Source organism: Alternaria alternata, assembly GCF_001642055.1.
Source record: "Alternaria alternata strain SRC1lrK2f unplaced genomic scaffold CC77scaffold_1, whole genome shotgun sequence".
NCBI classification, from domain to species: Eukaryota; Fungi; Ascomycota; class Dothideomycetes; order Pleosporales; family Pleosporaceae; genus Alternaria; species Alternaria alternata.
In genome coordinates this window covers 2373287-2395362 of record NW_017306190.1, presented here as the reverse complement: position 1 = coordinate 2395362, position 22076 = coordinate 2373287, and the positions used below count along the sequence as shown (strand labels likewise).

The window sequence follows — 22076 nt, the reverse complement described above, 5'->3', positions numbered from 1 at the left end:
ACGGTTCGTAGCGTGTCTGGTATTATCGATAGCTGTAAACATCACTTTACTGCATGGCGACTAGTCTGTTGATGGAGACCATGTGTGTACATTTCATTTAATCAGATGTTTACGTTACAGCATATACAAACAGCATATCAAAACTCCATGAACAAACTATACCCGTGGTTCGATCCAACAGTATCATGTTCGCGATTACTTCTGTGCTTCCTCCCTCTTCACTCTAAAGAAGGCCAATTTAGCGAAGCGCCCAAGCTGACCCCAGTAGTGTCGGCCAGCAGAGTGATCCATGATCCTCTCTAGTAACCTAACAACGGCCATTCTGACATCTTGTCTAGGGTGAAACAGGCCCAAGCTAAGGTAGAAGAGACCAGCATCTGGGATGACACAAAGCAGCTGCAGAATAGTCTCATACTGGAGTTGGGAGCTCATTTTACGCTCATGGTCATTTGCGATTGTGAGTGACTGGGCCATGGAGGACAGGTCGCTCGAAGAGGCATTCTTACTCTCACTGTGCTCACCCGCTTCTTCAACACATCGCGCCAGTGCAAGGTAGATGGCCGCCGATTGATCATGTGAGAGTTTCAAGCAGCGCAACTTGTCGTGCTGATGGGCCATATCCAGGCCGCGCACCGGTCTTTTGTTCCAGTGCCTCGCCAGATCCTGGACGCAACTGTAATAGCTTCTTGTGTTGCGCCAGCCCTCGATACGGTGCACGTTTGCAGCGAGTTCTCGAAGCTTGTGACCTTCATCTGGCCATACGTAGCCATGTCCAGAGACACCATATCCGCCGACATCGGTCTCGTGAGAGCCAATGTACAGTGCAGAGGCGCCGTAGACAGTTTCTTCAAACGCCGCCGCAATGCGGGTGAACTTCAACACCCACGAGCGCCATTTGGCTCGAATAGCATTCTCACCGTGGCGGTTGGCGATGCTCTCGAGGAGCTTTTCCATGAATTGGGTGTCACCGGTTGCGTCGATGCCGTTGGCCGGTGGCGCGCCTGGCCCATTCAGAGGGAGACCCTGCTGCTGGAAAAACATGGAGCCTTCTGTTGGTGAAGCCGCCTCAATGCGATTGCTGATCTTCATGCGACCGGTGGGTAGGTCACATATTAGGTCCCACCATTCGGGCTTGTAAGAGAATGCAGGGTTGGTGACACCAGCGATGAAGCCAGGGACCTTGAGCAAGTCGTCTACTTTGGTGAGATCGGTGTACGGGAAGGCATGTCGAACGAAGCCGCGGAGGATGCCACCAGAGGCTAGAGCACATGCTGCCAATACGGCCTCTGCAACTTCTCCTGAAGGTTGGTTATGTCCGATAAAGATGATGCGCTTCTGGGTGAGGAGTGCATTGACGAGGACAATGATGGGATGAGTGTAGGCACCGCTCGTGGTCAGGTGCGGATGTAGAGCAAAGGGCTGCGGTTGTGTCGCATGAGGGGTGGAGAATGTTTGGATAAGCTTGATCAGGGAAAAGTCGCCCACTGTCTCAGGACTCAAAGCGGTAGGTATCTTGACGGGGACGGGAATGCCGTTGTAATTGATCTTGGATTCAAATTCATGCGTGTCCCGTGGAACCGTGTATGCCTTCTTCCGCGACTGAGGATCGAACGAGGTTTCAACAGAGTCTCTTGCTGCGTCGAGCTTCTTCCGCTGCCGGACCATGAGCTCAAACTTCTCGACGAACATGTCTTTGGCGTCACTAGCGCCAAGCACAAAGTTCTCCAGAGGGGATAGTCGCGGCAGCAGCGACAGATCCATGGCGTTGAGAGAGTTGTACAGGGATTCCAGAGTTTCGAGGACGGGTGCCCTGAAGTACTCTTCGAGGGCCAGCAGCAACAGGGGCTTGTATATGTGCAAGAAAGGGTGTCGCGTGCATATCGCCATGGCTTTTACGATGGCGCCTCTACGTAGTGTCAGTCATGTCAAGTAGACGGTGGTGCTGGTCCTACCTCTTCACCGTGTTATCTTGCTTGGTGTTGACCAAGTTCAAGACATAGACCAACGGTGGCCCATCAGAGTCCAGCTCTCCTTCGCTCTCGGTGTCGTCGTCCTCATCGTCGTAGTCATCGTCTTGCTCTTCGGTATCGGCAGTCGCGTCGTCTTCGTCGTCCAGGCCCTCTTTCCGCCGCCGCCTTCTCCTTCGGCGCTCTCTCCTGGCCTCGCGCTCCTCCTCTTCGGCGGTGGTGTCCTTGTGTAGGAAGAAGATGGTCCAGTCTTGGCTTCGGACATGGGCCTGATCGGGCAACATGAGCTCAGCCAGCATAGTCTCGTCTCCACTGATTGCCGCCGGGTACTGGTGTTCCATGATGGAGCCGCGGTCGATGTCGAAGGCGGCGACAAGTATGTACTCGACATGGTTCTCAATTGCATCGGCAGGATATTGCGAGCGCAGCTTCATACCGCCTCTGGGCAGGGCTTGCATGGAGGACTGATGCGACGAGTCGTGCGAGGACTGTATCGAGTCTTCGTCGCCCTCGCGGACCATGGGGGGCTGCGGGGAGCGAGCTTTGTGGTTGTGGCCATTGCGGGTAGAGGGCGAGCGCGAGGGAGGGAACGAGGAGAAGGACGGCTGACGCTGCAGAGATACAGGCTGGGCGGCATTAGGACCGTTTGGCCGCTGTGCGATTACTTCAGCCATGAGTGTCTCCATCTTCAGTACGAGTACCTGGCGACTATGGATACTACATTATGGATCGACGGCGCTAGGGGAACCTAATGTAACCGTTCCGAAACAACATGGTGCCGTGTGGAGGAAGTGCGGTAAATGGATAGGGGACATGTGTAAAGAAGGCGTGAATGGCTACAGGACAATTTTCAAAGCGGTGACTATGCATGTGACTCGCATATGATGCTGCCCTAGGCGAGTGAAGGCGGACCCTGCATCTCCGTCCATGTCTTATCGATTAGCCCAATGGCAGGGGTCGTTGCTAGGCCATCTCCAGTATCAACACCAAACAACGCGACGAGCGGCCAACAGTGACATCGCGAACCCTGATTCTACAAAAGGAATATACCACAATGGTACGTATGCCTTCATGCATCATCACTGGGACACAGCTAAGACATGCAGTCGGAAACACCAACGCCTTACAAGCCCTCCCCTCTCGCCTTTAACAGCACACGCCAGTCGCCTTTTAGAAGACCGGGCTCCATCAGACAAAGCTCACCGGGTAACCTGCGACCATCGACGCCAAACAGCTCCCCTCTCAAGCCAAAAGAGACACCGACCTCTCCTGCACATACACCCAACCGCCTATCCATTGGAGGCATCCCATCGCAAAACCCGCCGTCATGGCTGAACACAAGAAGGGAGTCAGGCACTCCAGAGCCCACCTCACCTGCCCGGAATCTTTCTCCTGCGCGCCAGGTCTCCCCAACACGGAATGTATCCTCGTCATCGCAAATGACTGTGCGCCCATTAAGCACAGCGTCCATTGCAGCCAAATTTGAGGGCGTCGCGAGGGACGACACGCCACCTCCTCTTTTCAGCAGGAGGAAGTCACCACCCGTAGAGAATACTGAGTCGCCGGTCGAGGATTTCAAACCCGTAGATGACTACACACCGGTCGAGGCACACAAGCCAGCTGAGACTTGGATTCCGGTGGAGAGCTACAAGGCAGTAGAGAGTCCCAAGCCCGTCGAGACCTACAAGCCAGTTGAGACCTATAAGCCAGTTGAAACATACAAACCAGTCGAAACCTATAAACCGGTCGAGACCTACAAGCCAGCAGCTCGCCCTGCTCCCATGCAACGCATGGCCTCCAGCGACGCTCTCTCTAAGCTCCCACCTCCCCTCCTCCACAGCATGCGCGAATCCTTCAGCGTAATGGACCGTGACGACGACGGTCACGTCAATGCCGCCGACGTCGCAGACATGCTGTCGCAGCTCGGTCTCTCCGCCACCCCCTCCCAGCTCTCTTCCTACTTCGGCGGCGCCCAATCCATCAACCTAGCCACATACCTAACCACGCTCTCCGACCTCCTCGGCAATCTGTCTCACCAAAACGAGCTTACTGCTGCCTTCGAGGCGTTTGATGATAATGATGATGGCCAGATTGATTTGGCCGAGTTGAAGGATGCGTTACTGCATACCGCGCCTGAGCATGGCGAGAAGAAATTGACAGAGAGGGAGATTGATATGGTTATCGAGGGATTCAGTGGGCGGAGGGCTTTTGCTAAAGGTGGGAAGAGTTTGGGGAACCGGACAGAAGTATTTAGGTATCAGGAGTTCATGTCGAATTTGACGGGTGGCAGTAAGAATGGGGGTGACAATGGGGAGGCAGCGCCGGCGTAGATATGTCTACTTGGATAGTGGGGATGTGTGAGTTTCTTAATGCGCAATCGCATCCGATTTGATGTATACCAATGACTATTCCATATACTGTGCAAGCAGCGCTTCTTATTTGATAATGGGTAATTTGAGTCGACATTGCAATTTGAGCTGAGGGTACTCTCTGAGCTGTATGTCGTCGACTATCTATGCCAATGTGTTCTATGTCTCCATAGTACAACTTCGTCACCCAATTCTCAACTCAACCACCTCCGCTTTTCTTCCTTGAACTCCGCGATTGCATGTCGTTGCAGTTGAAATATAATTCAGATTCCACTCAAGTAAAGCGAATGGTTGGTTTGCCAACAGTATGGAGCTGTACTATAGTTTGGGGATGAGAATTTATTATATCTCATGGTTATGGTGAACCGAAGGATGGTCACCAAACTGTGCTTCTCCACATCAGATCCATCGAGCTACTTTCCCCTCAATCGTGCTAAGCAAGTGTAAAGAATGCATTCCTAACCAGAATCTGCCGAGCTTGGATATTTTCGATGATGATGCAGACCGAAAGCAAAAATTCCAAAGGCAGACATCATCACCATGGCTGACCACTCAGCCATTTTTGAAACTCGCAATCTTAGTAATAAAAGTTCAATCGCTTTTGGATCAGCCACATCCCACTATAATCCAGTAGTGACCCTCGAATCACTCACTCGGAATGTCTTCCGGGAAAGCACTCCCTCCATACTTCTTCCACTGAGCGACGACCGATTTTTGCCTTCTTGGCTTCCTTTTCCTTTGTATCCAGAGATTGCCCGCTTCTCTTCACCGCCCTTGTTTCTGTGCTCTTTGCAGCCTTCGGTTTCTTGATGGAAACCTTCTTTTCGTTCGCCATTTTCACGACCCTCATTGTCCTCTTCTTCGCCTTCCTCTTCTTCGATTCTTGAATGGCAGCTATCCATCTCACCATATACTCTTTGCATGAACATGTACGCGCCATGTCTAGAAAACCTTTGAATATTTTATGGTGTAATACTCGATCGAGAGCCGGATTGTGAATTGCTTGACGCCCAGATGCGCGGTCAATGCAATGAACGAGTGCATCGATAATGACAATGGGTGAGGTATGCCGCTCGGTCGTATTGTGGGGTAGATCAGGTATGGTAAATGGGATGCCTGTTGCTTTTCTGGATCTATCCCAAGCTAATATGCTGTAACACGGAATAGGACCTAGACTCTTGTACGTATTTGAGCCCCACACCTGATATCCAGGTGCTGAGCAGTCTGCAGAGAAGAAGGCAACTCTGTCTCCCTTCGTGTTCACTCTTGAAAGCCTGAGTTGATGGGTAGAGTAGTCCTGTCCGGAGCAACCACTGTGGGGGAGGTACTCGACGCTTGCTAGCTGTGGATGTTAATCTCTGACATACGTATTTCTTCGCATGTGTAATCGAATTCGGGAACATGCTCGACATAAACTTACTTGAGACGTTCCTGAGATCGACCTGCTTCCTCATGTAGGTCTGCTGACTGACGTGTGCTCTTCCATGCCAGGCTTCGTACCATACGGTACCTTCAACAAGGTCAATATGCAGAATACCTATGTCACTTTCTGAAATGGGTCTGAGGCGGTAACACGCCATGAATAAGTGATTTGGCCATGGACGGGATTCATGTGTGGTTCTCGCAAGTTCGTGCGGAGGGGAACGCAGCGTATGTTTGGTCTTTTTGTGCTCGTGCTCGTTTTCTCCAGCCCCAACCGCTGCCCGTGCTGGAACTTCCTCTTCATCTTTGGTAAGAGTCTTGATAGGTCGAGTTTCGATGGACGATATGCTGCTGAGTTTTGATCGTAAAGGCCAAGTCATGCGTTGCGGAGCGGGATCGATAGCCATGGCATGAATCGTACTAGTGGATAGCTTTGGTTGGGTCTCAGACACTGTCTGTGTAGACACAGATGCCATCATACCTGTCAAGCCTTGGAATTTCCAATCCACGATCTCACCATCCTTACCTTCATAAACAATATTGAGCACTCCATCGTTCTTGATCAAGCGCAGGCTTAGACCTTCGACACTTGCTTCGACACCAGGCTCTAATTTTTCAAGAGCCTCAGCTTCCAATTCATCTGCGGTATCCTCAAAATCTTCTTCATATACTTTATGTACCCTTGGGTCTTTGTTGGGACGCTCGTGGGTCAGTACAAGTGTGCTTGACTGTAGTTCGTGGATGTAGAGCGTAAGGCCTGCAAACTTGACCAATAGGGTTCGCATCTCCAAAGTTCTTCTCTGATGGTTCGAGGCGACCGAAGCGTTTAGGACTTTTCCCAGATGAAGAAGTAGATCAAGATGACCGACTCAACGAGAATATACGGCGAGTCGTGTAAGAGGAGATGAGAAGAGAAAAAGCAGATTTATATACAACCGAATAGAAAGAAAGAGGCAACACTATCATCTGTATGTCTCTCACCGACGCATATCGATAGACGACGTGGCAATACCGTCTTACTTTCTTTCAGAGGTGATAATCGTCCCCTAGAAAGCCAGTCATGCGCAGATGAATCTCGGTGAGATTATACGTTGCGATGATATCGTAGTGTCTCATGGACGATTCCTAAGTCTACAGACGTGTTGCTCCAGCCACTCTCAGGACTCAGTGTATGAAGTTTATCAAACCTCTCGCTTGTCAGCGTCGAAGTGAACTTGTTCGCCACGGCCGTGTCAAGTGGAAGCGTTCGTCTCTATGTCCTGCATTGAGGCCCTGGAACGATGCCTCGGGCAACAATCTCGGCGACTGTGGTCGGGATGATGACACAATCTCCCAACCTCTTCCCTTGTCAAGCCGCCCGACTCGATCCCGAGCGGGTCACGAAGAATGACGATGAGAAAAGAATAAAGTCAAAGAACATGTTGGTCCATTAGGAGCCGTTACCGTGGAGTTGTCCAAGGATGGTGGTGTTGAGAACCCTGCTGCTAGCGTAGGGTCAAGATATCCGGTCACAGATTCGATTGGCGGAAGGCACACGTGATGTACAACACATCGGCACGGATTAGACGGGCCCAAAAATCCCCATCCAGTCGTTGGATAATGGCTGTGAATAGTGTTGAAATAGAACTGAAAGCGGCTAGCACTGGTGAGTTGGCCGAAAGAAGGTCACAGCTATAATATGACATAGGAGGCCCCATTGGTTTAGGTGTTGCAGCACAGACACAGTTCGCGCGCTGCAAGAGCGATTGGAGAGCTTCCGCCATTTTATATCTTCTCGACTCGACCCCTCCTCGCCTCCACCGTTGCTTCGTACCAAAGATGAGTGGCCCGGGTGAAAATCGGTACGTCAGAGACTAGGCGCATGTGAAGTTTGGGGAGCTTACGCATACTGACGATTGACACAGCTGGCGACGGCAGGGTCAAGCCAACCGCAACTCCAACTCGGGCGCAAACACCCCCACCAAGGACAATGCGGGACGGCAGCAGGCTATGCCAGCGCCCACGGCGAACGTATGGGGGGCCAAGCAAGGGAAGGGAACAGGCCCCGCAGCTGCACCAGCTCAGGCCCAGCCAGAGCACGTACCTGTGAAGGAGTTCAACGCAGATGAGGTCAAGCAATTCCTCAAGAAGAGTAAGTCTGCTAAGCCGCTGAAATATAGTACATGACAGGGCTAATCGACTGTAGAATACATTGAGAGCACAGCCAGTACGAGCCTCCAAGAACCGCGCACATGTTCAAAAGGCTGACTTGCTTCCAGATCAACCCTCGGTGTACCACAAGGTCCCTGGCGATTCCGTCTCAAACCGTAGTAGCGGCGCGTGGGGCAAAGGAGGTGAGGCGTCAAGGAAACACCACACTGGAAGACTACAATGCTGACATGAACAGGCACCATGTCACACCTCATGCCCACCGGCCAAGACTTCTTCACGCAGCTCAAGAAGCAGATAGCGACTCTCGAGCAGACCAAACCCGCGCAATGATTGCATACACACCCGTTATCTATTTCAGCGGCATTTTGAGGGCATTACAGGAGTTCTGTGGGCTTTGAATCGCATGGGTGGGCATATGTCAGTACTTTGCAGCAGCATGGGCAAAGTCATGTTTTGGCGTCTTGGGAGTTTGTGACCATGTGTGTGTCCGCCTCGGTTTAGGATGATCGTACGCGATACCCATCTTACGACAGTGTTTGGGGTTTGACGTTATACATGGCATTGGGGAGCGTTGTGGTGGAAAAGGTCGTGTTAGATCTGCATCCGGAATCAAAATGTCCTTTTAAATGCTCAATCCATGTCTATCGATGTATAGTGCTCCTTCGTTATGTCGGGATATTAACGACATACGAGCGTCATCGTATCGACGACTGGTACAAGGATACCCATACCCCTTTCACCTACTTGCCAAAGAAGGGTCCACAGGTCATTCGCGCAAGCCACTAATTACAGAGGCCAAACACACCACGGCAAGCGTCAACAAACACCAAGCTTTCCGGCTGGACAAGCAACCGAGGCTCCGTGATCGTTTTTTCCATGCAGCCTTCGTCGCTCGCTCCATCAGCCATCACTACGCGCCACAAGCGACTAATTAGCATCATCACGCATTGCAGCCAGCCCTACACCACTGAGGCGTCTCCGCAGCCAAGACCGCACCCTCGCTGGTACCTCGCAGGCCGCCAACACGCCGCTACCCCACCACAGAGACCTCCTTTTCCCGTGTAAATAGACTTTCTGTGGCTTGTCAGGGCAGAGACGCGTCTTTGGGATTGCTGAGAAGCAGAAGTGCATTGCGCTCCCTGGTTCACTCCCGTGTAGATCCCCGACTGGGGCCCTCCCAATGCGGTCCGCCTTTGTTCATTTCCGCGACTTGACGAGCCTTTGACGTGTTCTGAACCACCGCGACACTTCCAATACACCCGCACCACCATGTCGTCTCCTCCCAGCACCCCCACGCACCGCCCGACGTCGTCGCACCGTCGACACCCCTCCAGTCTGGACATGTCCCTCAACACACAGTCGAGACGGCAGTCCTTCAACCGCCGCTCCTCGGGCTACTCGCCCATAACGCCGCGCTCATCGCATGAATTCGAACACAGCCCCGCACACCAATTCGACGGCGGAGGAGACGGCAATGGCCTGGGCAACTTGGCCGACGAACTCGGCGAGGTGTGGGACGACGACGAAGAAGAGGGCATGGACGGCGAATATGGCGAGGAACTCGACGAAGCACACGACCAAAACATCGGCACTGCTGTAGAACACGACGGCTCGTACGGCGTAGACAGCGCAGCTAGCCTCAACGGCGTACGGGATAGTGGGGTTGCCATGCAGGACTCATCGCCCGCGCGCCTGAGTCCAGGGTCGGCCGTTAAGACGAAAAAGCACGCAAGGCAACGGTCGCTGTACGACGGCTCCGACTATGGCGACGACTCGGACCTGGAGAACGAGGGCATCTCGCCCGCGCTCGACGCGCGCATGGCTGCGATTGAGAGTCTGGCACGGAGAGGCATCGAGGAGAACGGAAGCGCATCAGACGAGGTAGTCAAGAGGGTCACGCAACAACTTCGCGATCTCGGCAGCCAGATCGCCATGGAGAATGGTGCGACGAGGTAGGTTCACATCTGTAGGCATTTCCCTCCATGTCACTAACAAACCCCAGGTTAAAGACTGCCCACGAAGCCCTGACAACGCATCTGACACACCAGTCGCGTACTCTTACCTCCATTGCCGTATCCTTTTCAGGCCCATTTGCCATCCTTCCAGACCCAGATGATATCGACGAACTCCTCCCTATCATACAATCCACACTGGAGTTGCTGCCCCACCCTTCCGCCGATCCGCTCGTCGCGCTCTCCCATCTCACCCACTCCAGCCGTGAGCTCATCCAACACCTCTCAAACGTCAGCGATACTCTACACATGTCTCGGCAAACGACAGCGAATGCTGCTAGGCGGCTCAAGGTTAGCAAAGAACAGCTACAGGACTGGAAACGTGACAACGAGAAGACACAGGAAGGACAGGAATATATCGAGCGCGGGGACTGGGACCGACGACTCAAGGAAAGGGAGGCAAAACGGGCTTGCGCAAACGTGCTAGATGGTTTCGAGGATGTCTGTGGACAATGGAGGAAGAGGCTCTGCGAAGGTCTAGGCGTTGCGAGTGCGTAGACTCTTCCTACGTACTTCATAGGCCCGTGTCTACATCGATGACCTTCATGCAAGGTCTGCGACTGACCGAGCCTTAGGCGAGTATATCCCGGATGACGAGGCATACGCTCGCCCTTCTTGGCTAAATTTCAGTAAATCGCCGGAACCGCCGGCGGGGTTAGAAGGCATCTTAGCGAAGGTGTTCAAGAAGGCGGTCAACAAGTCCAGTACAGATTCCATGTTTCCAGATTCCGGCGACGACATGCTGATGGTAGGCCACTAGGGCCATTCATGCTCACTTCACATTGAGCATTATTTCCTATGTATTTGCATTGATATGGTAGTATGGTGTTTTGGCGGCATTGATAGATGGACTTGGTAATACCCCATTTATACATAGCTTCAGGACAAAGCGTGTCTCATTTGTAGGAGTTGGGAGGCCTTTAATAGATGAGAATGAAAGGCATTACAATATTGCAGGTGGGGATTCTCTGGATGTTATCGTTGACATTATGATAACAGTGAAATATGCTGACAGCTATGTACAGTACCCCCTGCAACCTGCCCTGGTTGTACGAATGGCGTGCTACCAGTCGTACATAGCGGAGCCGCTCATGCTAACTTACATACCGAGCTCACGTCGCTCACTCCGGTACCTTCAACTACCTTGGCCTCGACAACTTCATACACTGGCACTTCCTGCAGTCTCTCGACGATGTGATGCAGTGTTGGCAGGGCTTTCCAGTCAAGGGCATCGAAAGCGATCTCGGCTGAGCTTGCCTTCAACGTACGCTCAACCTTCTTCTCCACGGTCCTCGCGTCCTCCTCACCTGGCAGGAAAGCTGTGTACTCCACGTCTGCCTGCCCACGCTCCTTGCTGCCTGTACTACCAGTAGCGGGAACATACTTATGGAACAACAAGCCCTCATCTTTTGGAAGAGGAGGGAATGGTGCCGGCGCTGCATCGTTCGTCGCCGAAGCCTCTTGTAGACCCGACAACGACATGCTGCAGAACTTCGATGACATCCAGCCCGCGTCAAGCGCCCAGTTGCTGTGGTCCTTCTTCAGGTTGAGCTCGGCGAAGAGCTTGGGGAAACCTAGTTCTTCTCTGCCACTCAGTATGGGGTCAGCCAGGTTCTCGAACAGGACGGGCAGATAGGTGCCTGTCACTGTCCCTCCACTGGCGTTTGTGTGCTGAATGCCGTGGATGTACAATCCGAAATGACTGTATCCCCTGCCACCAAGCCAGTCCAGATTGTCCAGCTGCGTCACAGCAAACGTCGCATATGCAGTAGTATTCGCGGCAGCAAACCTCAACTTCTCTGTAGGGAGGAGATTCTCCAGCACTGTCCTGCTCGTCTTGAACTTGATACTAGCAGTCTTGAACGTAGCTTTCGATCCGTCTCTCGGTCTACCAAGGAAATCCTGTCTTGGCCCTGGCATAGGACCAAAGGCCGTGGGCATCCGCCAAAACAGACCTTTCTTGTTCTCCCACTCCCATTTACGGAGCATCTGGCTGGAGTAGTCCCATTCGTCGTGGCCGAAGTTGTAGTTTGTGAACTTTTGCGGGTCGACGGGTGGACCGCTGCCGAGATCTTTTCCTGCTAGGCGGGAGTATTCTTGGATGGCAGATGCGCGCTCGTATCTGCACTTCTCGTAGAGTTTCAGTCGCGCGGGAATGGAGTCTAGGGGTGTGCCTAGGGGAAGCATAACTGCGAGGGATGCAGCGTCTTCGATGGCTTGGCCTGCTCCTTGTCCTTGGTCTGCGGTTCTGTCAGCTGGATTCTCATCGAGGCCGAGAAAGAGAAGGAACAGGACTTACGAGGAGTAAAAGGATGCGCAGCATCGCCAATCAAGACCAATTTCTCATCCGTCCAAGTCGGCAGCTGCTCCATATCCAACAGCTCCCATACCTTCAACGTCTCCTCATCCGCCATACTCAGCAGCTTGAGCACCGCCGGCTCAAAGTCCTTGTAAACCTCCAACATTTTGTTCAAATTACCCTGGTTCTGCCAATCGCTGCTCCCAGGCTCTTGAGAGTCGATTTGGCTCTCGCTTGTCGGATGGATACAGACAAAATTCAACAACGTGTTATCGCTCGTCGGATACACAACAACCCTCCTATCCCTCGCAAAAATCATAATGAGATGGCCCTCATTTTCCGCAAACTTACGCGTCATTTCTTCATCCATCGCCCTCTGTCTCGGAATCAGGAACCTGAATGCTGACTTGCCACTTCCAAACGTCTTGATATTTTCCGCACCTGGAATCCGTGGTCGTGTTTTCGAATGTACGCCATCTGCTCCAACAACGACGTCACTCTCGATCGTACTTCCATCTTCTAGCGTAACAACACCAGCTTTGGCATCGACATCCACAACCTTACTCCTCAGTCTTAAATCCGCTGGCGTACCCTTCCCTTCCTCACACGTAGCCAGCCTCTTCAATTCACTGTGCAGACTCACGCGATGCGCAAGTTGCCACGGGTGCTGCCACCGACCCGCATCCTTCTCTAGGGGAACAGTAAACATCTCTTTTCCGTTCGGAAAGAGCTGTGTCAGGAGCTTGCATGTTATCGCGCCATGGGCTTCGGGGATGAGACCCATACGCCTGAGAAGACCGTTGGCGTTGGGCGCAAGGTGCACGGCTGCGCCGAGTTCATTGGAGAAGCGCGAGGCTTCGAGAAGGGTCACCTTGTGTCCGCGTTGGCGCAAGAATATTGCTGCGCTGAGGCCGCCGATGCCGGCACCGCATATCGTTATCTTGAGGGGCTCGATGGCTTTGTGGTGGCCGTTGACACCATTTGTGTGGCCATTGGTGCCGTTTGTGAAGTCCATGATGGGTGTTGGCAACGAGGAGCGCTGAAGAAGGTTTGCGAATCCCAACTACAAAGCACAAGAAAGTGGAAGTGAGGAATGTGTTTCACAGTTCAGCAAGGGGTTTTGAGACAGCTCTTCTCAACTAGAGGTCATCTGCGTCTACCGCTTAGCAAGCCATTCCTGCACTGCCTTGAGCGCCAACCGATTCCAGGTCATGGATGACCCTCCACTTCCCGGTCTATGGATATATGTGGGGTGGTGTAGGAAATGTGTGGCAGCTGCAAAGCGTTCCTCGGGATCCGTAAATGCTACTGGATGTGGAATGCGCCATCTTAGGCTGATTAGAATATGCGCGTTGTAGTGGTGGTAGTGGTAGATGCCGAGCGGAGAAGGCTTGCATGGGGCGGTGCTGGCACATCAGGGTCAGCAAATAGCGTGCATATATTGGCGGAAAAGGTCGAAGCGAGCTTTTCGTAGTCATGGGCACTTGCAGCATTGCAGAACTGTGCCTTGTGGTTAGATAAGAAATCGTGGAAGAATAATGAATTGCAGTGTCTGAACGAAAAAAGAATGTGCATCAAAACTACATGCGCAAGCAAACTACCACTCTCCACCAAGCTTGTACCCAACATTCCACACTCTTCCCAGAGTATTACGCCATACTTTGGAGACTGTCTACACAAGGCCGTCAGCATAAATCCTTCCCCCAACCTCAATATAGTAAGAACTACTCACCGATTCCAAGAATACACCTGTAAACATCACACCAACAAATGCTTGTTCGATGCCATTGAGGTAGACTCTTCGCTCGCTCTGGTCGAGCTCGGTATTGATTGGCCGGTATGCAGGCACACGGCGATGCTCCGTCGGCCAGTCGCTTGGGTTCTGCTGCGATTGTGATGTTGTGGATGAAGTTGGCGGGGCGGGATGTGCGTTGAGGCTTGTATCGAGTTCTTCGGTGTGGTGGAGGTCGTAGTCTGCAAGGACCGCCTCGAGATTGTAATGGATTGGGTTGGCAGTTGTTGTTACTGACATGGCGGCGATGGTAAGAACAGCAGGGCGACGACAGAAAGGCGAAGATAGCAGTCGCGACGACGACTGTGGTATCAGCGAGTTTACTATGTCGAGAAATGTGGAAAGAAAGTACGCGTCCCTTGCGGCCCGTTGATTGGAAACGCGGAGAAGCTGGGGCAGGAAATGGCAATGGTCGGAATGTGGAGGGGAATATCACGTCCGCTCACGCCCGTGTACATCGGACAACATTACCGACGCGTTGGGCTTACTATCGTCTCAGAAACATCCGCTGACTTCCTAGAAATTACATATCGAACTGCAGGCTCTGCTTTTTCCAGGTCTAGTCGTTGTTGTTCAGTTTGTTCTTACGATTCGTAATGTCGTCACCCATCACCCCAGAAGTCGCGCTTGCGGAACTCCAAGCAACCGCATTGTCGCAGCGGGCGCACAACGCTCTATTCCGTCTGAAGCAACTCAAATCTCTCCACGATGCGCTGCGTAACAACAGCAATGCGATCAGAGATGCGTTGAAGCAAGACACACATGTATCAGACGAAGAGGCAACTACCGAGGTTGCGCTTGCGCTGGATGTAGTCAAAGAACATTATGGTTCGATCGACGCAGCCAAAGAATTGGAAGCCGAGTATAGAATCACACACGGAAAAGACGCCAGTGATAAGAGAGAGCCTTGGGGTGTTGCGTATATTGAGCCACAAAGAGTTCATACGCCGTTTTTCTCAGTCATCGCACCTTTGAGCGCGGCTCTTTCGGCGGGCAACTGTATTGCACTGAAGGTACGGTCTATCATTCTCGATATACTTCTCGTTGTCTAACCTTACTGTAGCTCGAAAACAACCTTCGCGCACTCCCCTCTTTACTTCGGAAGCTGCTCACCGAAGCCCTCGAATCAGATACCTTTGCTGTCATCTCTTCTGATCCCTCCTCGGACTCGCTATCATCCTGCGTACAAGTCTTCCAAGAGAAGCAAATTAGTCCACCAACATACTCGCAACTTGTCTCGCCCCGGAACAAGATCATCGCAATCGTAGACCGTACAGCAGATCTCGCATCAGCAGCCGAACAGCTAGTAACAGCACGCTTTGCATTCGGCGGAACATCACCGTATGCACCCGACGTAGTTCTCGTCAACGAGTTCATCAAGAAAGACTTCTTGGAGCATGTTTTGAAACACTCACTTCGTTTCCTCGCTGGATCAAGTGGTATCTCAAACGGCTCGACAAACGCAAGAGAACAGAAGAAGTCGTCACGAGTAGCAGAGACGTTCCGAGGGCTTACAGAAAGCAAGTCATGGAAGCTGAACGTCATAACGCAAGGAGACAATGGCGCAATTGTTGAGCTGTCAAACCTTTCTTCCCTACCAGCCAAATCCCAACAACCCGTCTTCAGCGTATCAGCCATCACATCTCTCGAGCACGCCATTAGCCTTGTTGAAGAAGACCTAGACCCTCAAGAGAGCCTGCTGGCTGCATATCACTTCGGCACCCCGTCGACTGGGAAATACCTCTCACAATACGTCAATGCCGATACTTCCTTCACAAACAACATTCCCTTCCGTCTACTTCTTGGTCCGGCAGCTCCATCTTGCCAGCCCATCGACGTTGAGAAGCGATATATTGCCCAGCATTTTACTCGTATTTCACCCGCATATATCGCAACACCTTCTTCACAGGCGACATTGTCAAAGGTTCTTTCAGGCAAGGAATCGAAGAAGGCAGCGACGGAGCTCCTTAGTAAAGCATCACGAGAGATAGAGGAGAAGAAGCGCGCTGAGTCGATTGCAATTGGATATTTTGAACAAGGTATCTTTATTGGTTTGGGTGTGTATGGTATTCCTATCTTGACATGTATTGGTGCGACGCTCTTTTTCGGCGTAAGGGCGGGCTTGAGGAGATGGGCGTTTATCTGAATTTGCTACTTTTAGTCAAGTCTAAGCATGCATGCCGTCCTTTTTCTCTTCTATAAACTCAATCGTATTACGCGTTTCGCAAGACGGCTGTGCTATCGGAACATGAGTACTTGATGCACTGTCAATGTAGAGAGCAGGGCGGAGCTTGCTGGTCATTGACACGAGCAGTCGCATGGTAGGAGTTGAAGTTTTGACCACAGATTGCTGACAACAATAGGCGGAAGTAAAGGCAGGTCAGACAAAACAGTATGCATCTGTCGTAAGTCGCATACAATAAGCTACCTAAGGCGATAACAGAGCTACCCAGCAGTCATAGCGAGATGTACCTGGTCTTCAAGCTACAAAGCTGATCCCTCAGGAACCCACTTCGCTGTCCAAATCCTCAACCGTTTACCCCAGATCAACATGGGAATCGTGAGCAAGCCAAAAAGGCCCATCAACAACCCAAAGATGCCAAAAGGCTCAGCAGCTCCCTTATGTGTGACCCACTCTCCAACAAAGAACGTCCACGCAAAGCTCACAATAGCCCTAACGAACGTGACGGCAACGAAGCAGTCTCCGGCAAGCACTCCATAAGCCTCAATAAGGTAGTTGAAGCCAACAGAAGGCGCTTGCATAAGTCCAAGAGCGACAAGACCAAAACCGAATTGGAGACCTACCCATCCGGTAGGCGAAGGGTTCTGCGCTACGAAACCGAATATGAGAGAGCCGCTTGTGGCGAGGAAAAGTGCGGGAAGAGCGGTAACAAGACGAGATTCGGGCTCGGAGAAACCGTGGGAATCTTTCTTTGCGAGACGTTTGGTTGCGAAGTCGGCAATGAGGTAGGTGTAGACCTGGACGCGTGTTAGTGACTATTAATGCCAGGCACGTTGGAGACTTACACATCCGATCAAAGCGCCAAAAACACCACCGATGTTGATCAAACCAACGTTTTTTCCCCAGAGATACGGTGGCGCGCCGACGAGTTGCGGACCAACAGTTGACATGGTAACAATAAGTCCGACCAATCCGGCGTACCAAGCTGAGACGAGCCATACACCAGGTAGCCTGAGCGTCTTGTAGGGAGCGATCAAGTTGCGCATCAGACCAGGGTGGTACGAGAAGAGCCTCAAAGACTTCATGTGCGAGTACGATGGGTAGGAAGACGGCGCAGCAGCATCAGCAACGGTGACTCTCTCCTTGGTCTCAACAGTATCTTTGTCTGGATCATCGAATGTGACGATACTCTCTTTGCGGTGGTACAGGGTCTCTGCCTGGAATACTAAGCAGAGGACGAAGGTGATAGCTGAGAGTAGGACGTTCATCCAATGAAGCCAGGATAGGCCCATGTCCGCGACAATGTAGCCACCAGCAACAGCGCCTAGGAGCGAACCCAAGGTCAACATGACCGTGTAGATGGCCTAAAGATTGTTCAGTTAATGCCGGTTCAAGCGGAGGTTTCTGGAGATGAACATACTAGAGCACGTCCTCGTTGATGGACAAAGAAGATCTCGCCAACAACATCCGGGCTCACAGCATCAGCCGGCGCACCTCCAATGCCCATGAAGATACGAGCAGCCACTAAACTATCGAAGCTCGTAGCAAGTCCAGCCCACATGCTAGAGAAGACGAGAAGCAATAAGCTGCCTAGAATGACTGGGCGTCGGCCAAACGTGTTCGCCAACGGCACCCACCACAGGTTCGATGCGCCCAGCATCAGAATGTTGCATGCAATAAAGTACGTCAATTGCGAAAACGACTTTGGTGGGAAACCAAACACGCCTGTTGACGCGTAGATCGGCAAAGTACTCGAGATGGATGAACTGGTGAAGTTCACCACGAACGGATGTATCGACATGACGGCTAGGATTGCTATCTTGCGCCACATCGGAAGGTTGAGAGGATCCGCTGGGTCGGCTGATGGTTGGGGGACGAGACGGATCTCATCGTGACTTGTTTGCGATGCCGTCCATTCGAGATGCTCTGATGGGGCGTGTTAGCCAGGAAGCTTCAGGAGAAATTGACGCATCTTACCGACGAGGGTCGCAGTCCCTGGTGGTCTGGCGTTCCTGACTTCCTCCTTGGAAAGGCTGAATGCCTTTCTCAAAGAAGTCATAATGGTTGCTGGCGGCTACCTGTTCGTGGAGCAGATGAAAAGAGGAGTTGCGATGATGATTTGCGATGCTCACAATGCTCAACACGACGTGTTTGTGGCCATGGTACTCTAATCTAAATACACCGCACGGTTGAACAACACCATCTGCAAGCATGTCGGTGAGTACGCCCAGTATTTGGTTATCGGCGAATAAGAACGGCCAAAACGCGCCTCAAACTTGTCTCATTGGACGCATGGACGCATCTCGACCCCAGTATGACTTCCTGCCCATGGGGTAATTCGGAATGTGGAGGTGACCGAGGCCTTGCTTGATACGGCCAAGACCGTCAAGACTTGCGGGGTTACGACTAACCGTCTCTACGAACAGCCAATTGTATGCAGCACAAACCAATATGACTGGCATACGACTAACCCTAGATCTACCATCTTCCGCTCCAAAGGTATGGATCTGAAGGTGGAGAACGGGTGGAGCACGTGCGCGGCCTTGCTACTGTGACAGCGCTGCGCATGCGGCAGATAGACACGGATTCAGCGGGTACGCAAGTAGAGGAGAAACCACTGAGGGTGCTTGATCTGGGTCCTCACTGGGGTTTGATATTCATGGGTTGGGAGTTGCAAATATAGCGCGAACACCACGTTTGAGTATTAACTTTGCTCTCGGATATTAATTTGACTCCGTACGCGTCACGGGAAAGCTATGATCCCCAGATGCTATTGATAAGATCGCAGCAATCCATCAATGCCGCACTAAAGTCAAAGGTGTAGTCCGATACCATCGCGCAAACTCCAATCTGAACTGCCGTTATGGAAGCCGCGTCACTCATCTGATGGCAGATCGGAGGCCTTCCAACAACTGTACCAAGTTCCCGACCAGCGGTGGAGATGGTTCTGACGCGTCATGATGCGCTCGAAGGAGCTGTGTCAAGCTATCCATGACTCCACAGACGTCGGTCAGTTGGGTGGGATTTTGTGATCCGGAACTCTTGATGGCTGGTATGCCCCGGTCTAGGGTGATGAACTTTCGGGCGCTCAGCAGGTCGTCTCCGTTGAGAACGACAGCCGTATCGACCGGACCCTGTTCCGTCGTAATAGAGCGTTTGAGAATACCGTAGACCCATAGTATGAGCCCCGCATGGTAGACAGCAATGGCGTTGAAGTTACTGAGCAGAGCTTTCGGCAGCACCTCAGCTGCACGCAGGATTTGGCCAGCGTGCCACAGGGCTTGACGCGCCGACGGAGTCTTCGCCCAATCCCGCAAACCAACGTATGCGCCCCGTGCCTCTTCCTGCCCTTCGATGCCCGCAAAGAGCTGGATGTCGTCCAAAGGTGCGTTGAGATGGACCAACATGATCTCTAGTGTTATCTCAACACTCTTGCTCATAGGCGGAGTGCTCAGCCTGAAATCTTCAAGCTGCTTTGTGAGCTCTTGATAACGCGACGATAATATGAGACTGTTGGTAGGCTGCGATTGCGATCTAGATGTCAAGGCGCACATCTGGCGATACTCCCAGATTGGACCCCACATCATATGAAGATACGTCGAATTGGCATAATCATGAACTTGATGTTCCAAGTTCAATAGACACTCGGTAGCCGACGGCCGCTTCGTAGTCACTGAAGCCATTTCCAAATACGCCATCTTCCAGGTGGCCGCATTCTTGGCCTGCCACAACGTGTTCGCACTCGGTAGAGGAAGTTGCATCTCGGCATAGGATATAAGCGGTGGCTTGAGGAGTGCCATCGAGGACTGCCGATCAAACTCAAAGGCTCGGTGAACCAAGCGGAGAAAGGATTCTTGACTGACCCAACTCAGCCATTTGCTTTCTAAAACTGAGCCTTGGTCGTCGGGCGACGGACTAATTTCTTTCCATGTCGACCGACGAAAGCGACCACCGCGGCGGAGCATAGTCATAAGAGGCTGGAGAAAGCTTTCCGCGATCTCCATCTTCCGGCTGATGCCACTCCACATACCAACTTTGAGCTGCAGAAGGAACGTCTGTAGATGTTGGAGATCTCTGATGGCGGTGTTGTCCTCTTCGAAGGATTTTGATTGGCCCATCCTCGAAGCTTCATGCAGAGCATAACCTAGCTTTCGCAAAGATATGTCAGGGAGTGTAGCAGCCCCAGCAGAAACTACAGAAGCAAGCAATTCTGGGTTCATTTTCGAAGGAGAGAAGGTTGGTAAATGGAACCACATGGGCGCATCTATCGATGGTGAAGATAGAAAGTATTGGATCAGACCATCCAGTAGCTCCATACTGGGAAAGGCGGACGCTATACGTTTGACGTTCTCTGGGCTACATGTACCGAGGACCAAAGCCATCAACCGGTCGCGGCTGGAGCGTGGTAGTCTACAAGTAAAATGAGTACAGTCCATGCCTGATCTACCGCGGATGCGCACCTACTTTTCTGCTACCACGCGCCGATGTGTAAAGTTCGAACGCCGGTAGCTGTCTTTCTCTGTGTCCGGTACAGCCAAGTTGACTTGTTCTGCAGTATGGTTTCTCGACCGTTGAGGAAGATACCGCCATATGCTCTGCTTGAAGGCTTCCGCCCTTAATGGCGCAGTGTCAGTCTCCGACAATTGTTGCTCCGCCCCTTGAGCATCCGTAGATGGCGTATCGGCGGCGAACGGAACCTGGAAATTGTATTGATCAAGAAGTCCAAGATCGAGGTCAGTCAATCCAACATCAAGATCGAAGCTGAAATCCATGATACCACGTGGAGTTGCCTGACCAGACATGAATGCCTCGAAAGGGGGCATGCTGCGAAAATAATCTGGTAAGAAAGGGTTGTGCCCTGGCGTGTTATCAAAGTGCGACATGGAATTATCGAGGAAAGTCATGGTTGCGTTAGGATCTTCGTAGTTCTGATTCATCACGACGAGTCCACCGCCGTTGTTGGTTGGTGGCTGCATGTCTGTCAAATTCGTTGTTCTTGTCTCAGGGTCACCAGGATCCACGGATTGCCGGTGCATATTTGTGGTGTCTGTTATGAGCATGGGCGGTGGGTTGTGAAATGGCTCTGGGGTCTCTGAAGTCGTAGATGCCGAAGGATTGCCGCTCCCGCTGTGAGCCGGCAGCGATGAGGGGTAATCAAATCCATTCGAAAGGTCGAGCAGATCCTGTGCCGCATGAACTGCATCAATCTCATGGATGTCGTTTTCATCTGGAGCAGGAGTTTCAGGTACCCGGCAGGGTATTTTCTTCTTCTTGCAACGACTACATGGCTTTTCGTCTTCGCATCGAAGATGGCTTTGAGAGCAAGCTTCACAAGCCTGGACAACTCTGGTATCACGAGCGATCTCGCGTTTTTGCCGCTTACTGGCAGGCTCTGTATCGTGGTTTGTTACATGTCTCTTGAGTAAGTCTCTGCACAAAGTCAGTGAAACGACATTGAAAAGCAAAGCATGACACGTACATTCTGGCAAAGCCTTTGGAGCAGACGGGACAAATGTAAGGCTTGGACTTGGTGTCTACTCATGCCGTTAGTTTAGTTAATGAACCATCTATGTAATCTAACGTTGACATATGCTAGTCGCGCGAAAGCAATCCTCCCGGCGCAGGTGCCAACTAGCTTCCGGTCAACAAAGCCGCGGAGCAAAGGCAAGGTTACTCGAGTCAAGCTCAATGGTATCATATTGATCTTCGGGATTCTAGCTACTGACTTACGCGCTCTCACATGTCTTGTGAGGTGATCTGCACGTGTGAAAGACCTCTTGCAAGTGCTACACTGGAATAGGCGCGGTTGTTCGGCAGGTTCTGTGTTGGCTGACTGCGTGTTCGCTGATATCGGGGCAGTCTGCATGCTGAGTTGTGCTATC

The 22076-nt window shown here is 52.0% G+C and overlaps 9 protein-coding genes across 9 annotated transcripts; 4 read left to right on the top strand and 5 right to left on the bottom strand.

Annotated features, from left to right (window-relative positions):
- Nucleotides 1-73: 73 nt before the first annotated feature.
- On the bottom strand, nucleotides 74-2848 carry CC77DRAFT_979769 (spindle pole body interacting protein). Its single transcript, XM_018536037.1, has 2 exons — nucleotides 1953-2848; nucleotides 74-1906 (listed from the first exon to the last, which is right to left on the bottom strand). The coding sequence occupies exons 1-2, from the start codon at nucleotides 2651-2653 to the stop codon at nucleotides 196-198; spliced, it is 2412 nt and encodes an 803-aa protein (XP_018392029.1). The 5' UTR covers nucleotides 2654-2848; the 3' UTR covers nucleotides 74-195.
- Nucleotides 2849-2922: 74 nt separating this feature from the next.
- CC77DRAFT_1015885 (EF-hand) lies at nucleotides 2923-4433 on the top strand. Its single transcript, XM_018524109.1, has 2 exons — nucleotides 2923-3024; nucleotides 3074-4433. Exons 1-2 carry the CDS (start codon nucleotides 3022-3024, stop codon nucleotides 4295-4297), a joined length of 1227 nt encoding a protein of 408 aa, XP_018392028.1. The 5' UTR covers nucleotides 2923-3021; the 3' UTR covers nucleotides 4298-4433.
- Nucleotides 4434-4985: 552 nt separating this feature from the next.
- Nucleotides 4986-6543, bottom strand: CC77DRAFT_1056667 (hypothetical protein; the record flags this gene model as incomplete). Its single annotated transcript, XM_018527927.1, has 2 exons — nucleotides 4986-5674; nucleotides 5757-6543. 2 exons carry the CDS (start codon nucleotides 6541-6543, stop codon nucleotides 4986-4988), a joined length of 1476 nt encoding a protein of 491 aa, XP_018392027.1.
- An 809-nt stretch (nucleotides 6544-7352) lies between these two features.
- Nucleotides 7353-8478, top strand: CC77DRAFT_1015881 (hypothetical protein). The gene is made up of 5 exons (XM_018524108.1): nucleotides 7353-7599; nucleotides 7663-7889; nucleotides 7944-7964; nucleotides 8017-8091; nucleotides 8145-8478. Exons 1-5 carry the CDS (start codon nucleotides 7577-7579, stop codon nucleotides 8237-8239), a joined length of 441 nt encoding a protein of 146 aa, XP_018392026.1. The 5' UTR covers nucleotides 7353-7576; the 3' UTR covers nucleotides 8240-8478.
- A 533-nt stretch (nucleotides 8479-9011) lies between these two features.
- Nucleotides 9012-10606, top strand: CC77DRAFT_59673 (hypothetical protein). Its single transcript, XM_018532402.1, has 2 exons — nucleotides 9012-9861; nucleotides 9912-10606. The coding sequence occupies exons 1-2, from the start codon at nucleotides 9179-9181 to the stop codon at nucleotides 10417-10419; spliced, it is 1191 nt and encodes a 396-aa protein (XP_018392025.1). The 5' UTR covers nucleotides 9012-9178; the 3' UTR covers nucleotides 10420-10606.
- A 235-nt stretch (nucleotides 10607-10841) lies between these two features.
- CC77DRAFT_1037186 (FAD/NAD(P)-binding domain-containing protein) lies at nucleotides 10842-14374 on the bottom strand (the record flags this gene model as incomplete). The annotated part of the gene is made up of 4 exons (XM_018527049.1): nucleotides 13953-14374; nucleotides 12221-13169; nucleotides 11025-12161; nucleotides 10842-10984 (listed from the first exon to the last, which is right to left on the bottom strand). The coding sequence occupies exons 1-4, from the start codon at nucleotides 14250-14252 to the stop codon at nucleotides 10842-10844; spliced, it is 2529 nt and encodes an 842-aa protein (XP_018392024.1). The 5' UTR covers nucleotides 14253-14374.
- Nucleotides 14375-14495: 121 nt separating this feature from the next.
- CC77DRAFT_979759 (ALDH-like protein) lies at nucleotides 14496-16199 on the top strand. Its single transcript, XM_018536036.1, has 2 exons — nucleotides 14496-15025; nucleotides 15076-16199. The coding sequence occupies exons 1-2, from the start codon at nucleotides 14609-14611 to the stop codon at nucleotides 16156-16158; spliced, it is 1500 nt and encodes a 499-aa protein (XP_018392023.1). The 5' UTR covers nucleotides 14496-14608; the 3' UTR covers nucleotides 16159-16199.
- A 297-nt stretch (nucleotides 16200-16496) lies between these two features.
- Nucleotides 16497-18253, bottom strand: CC77DRAFT_1056661 (MFS general substrate transporter; the record flags this gene model as incomplete). Its single annotated transcript, XM_018527926.1, has 4 exons — nucleotides 16497-16991; nucleotides 17040-17558; nucleotides 17615-18120; nucleotides 18172-18253. The coding sequence occupies 4 exons, from the start codon at nucleotides 18251-18253 to the stop codon at nucleotides 16497-16499; spliced, it is 1602 nt and encodes a 533-aa protein (XP_018392022.1).
- Nucleotides 18254-19073: 820 nt separating this feature from the next.
- On the bottom strand, nucleotides 19074-22060 carry CC77DRAFT_924370 (C6 transcription factor RegA; the record flags this gene model as incomplete). Its single annotated transcript, XM_018533804.1, has 4 exons — nucleotides 19074-20550; nucleotides 20659-21624; nucleotides 21674-21720; nucleotides 21869-22060. The coding sequence occupies 4 exons, from the start codon at nucleotides 22058-22060 to the stop codon at nucleotides 19074-19076; spliced, it is 2682 nt and encodes an 893-aa protein (XP_018392021.1).
- Nucleotides 22061-22076: the final 16 nt, after the last annotated feature.

Bases quoted from the DNA above. Each gene is read 5' to 3' on its own strand.
- CC77DRAFT_979769 (XM_018536037.1), bottom strand. From the start codon at position 2,653: ATGGAGACACTCATGGCTGAAGTAATCGCACAGCGGCCAAACGGTCCT. The intron at 1,907-1,952 runs GTAGGACCAGCA...GACACTACGTAG, and splicing joins CAAGATAACACGGTGAAGAG to AGGCGCCATCGTAAAAGCCA.
- CC77DRAFT_979759 (XM_018536036.1), top strand. From the start codon at position 14,609: ATGTCGTCACCCATCACCCCAGAAGTCGCGCTTGCGGAACTCCAAGCA. The intron at 15,026-15,075 runs GTACGGTCTATC...ACCTTACTGTAG, and splicing joins GCAACTGTATTGCACTGAAG to CTCGAAAACAACCTTCGCGC.
- CC77DRAFT_59673 (XM_018532402.1), top strand. From the start codon at position 9,179: ATGTCGTCTCCTCCCAGCACCCCCACGCACCGCCCGACGTCGTCGCAC. The intron at 9,862-9,911 runs GTAGGTTCACAT...AACAAACCCCAG, and splicing joins ATGGAGAATGGTGCGACGAG to GTTAAAGACTGCCCACGAAG.
- CC77DRAFT_1015881 (XM_018524108.1), top strand. From the start codon at position 7,577: ATGAGTGGCCCGGGTGAAAATCG. The intron at 7,890-7,943 runs GTAAGTCTGCTA...AATCGACTGTAG, and splicing joins CAAGCAATTCCTCAAGAAGA to AATACATTGAGAGCACAGCC. The intron at 8,092-8,144 runs GTGAGGCGTCAA...TGACATGAACAG, and splicing joins CGGCGCGTGGGGCAAAGGAG to GCACCATGTCACACCTCATG.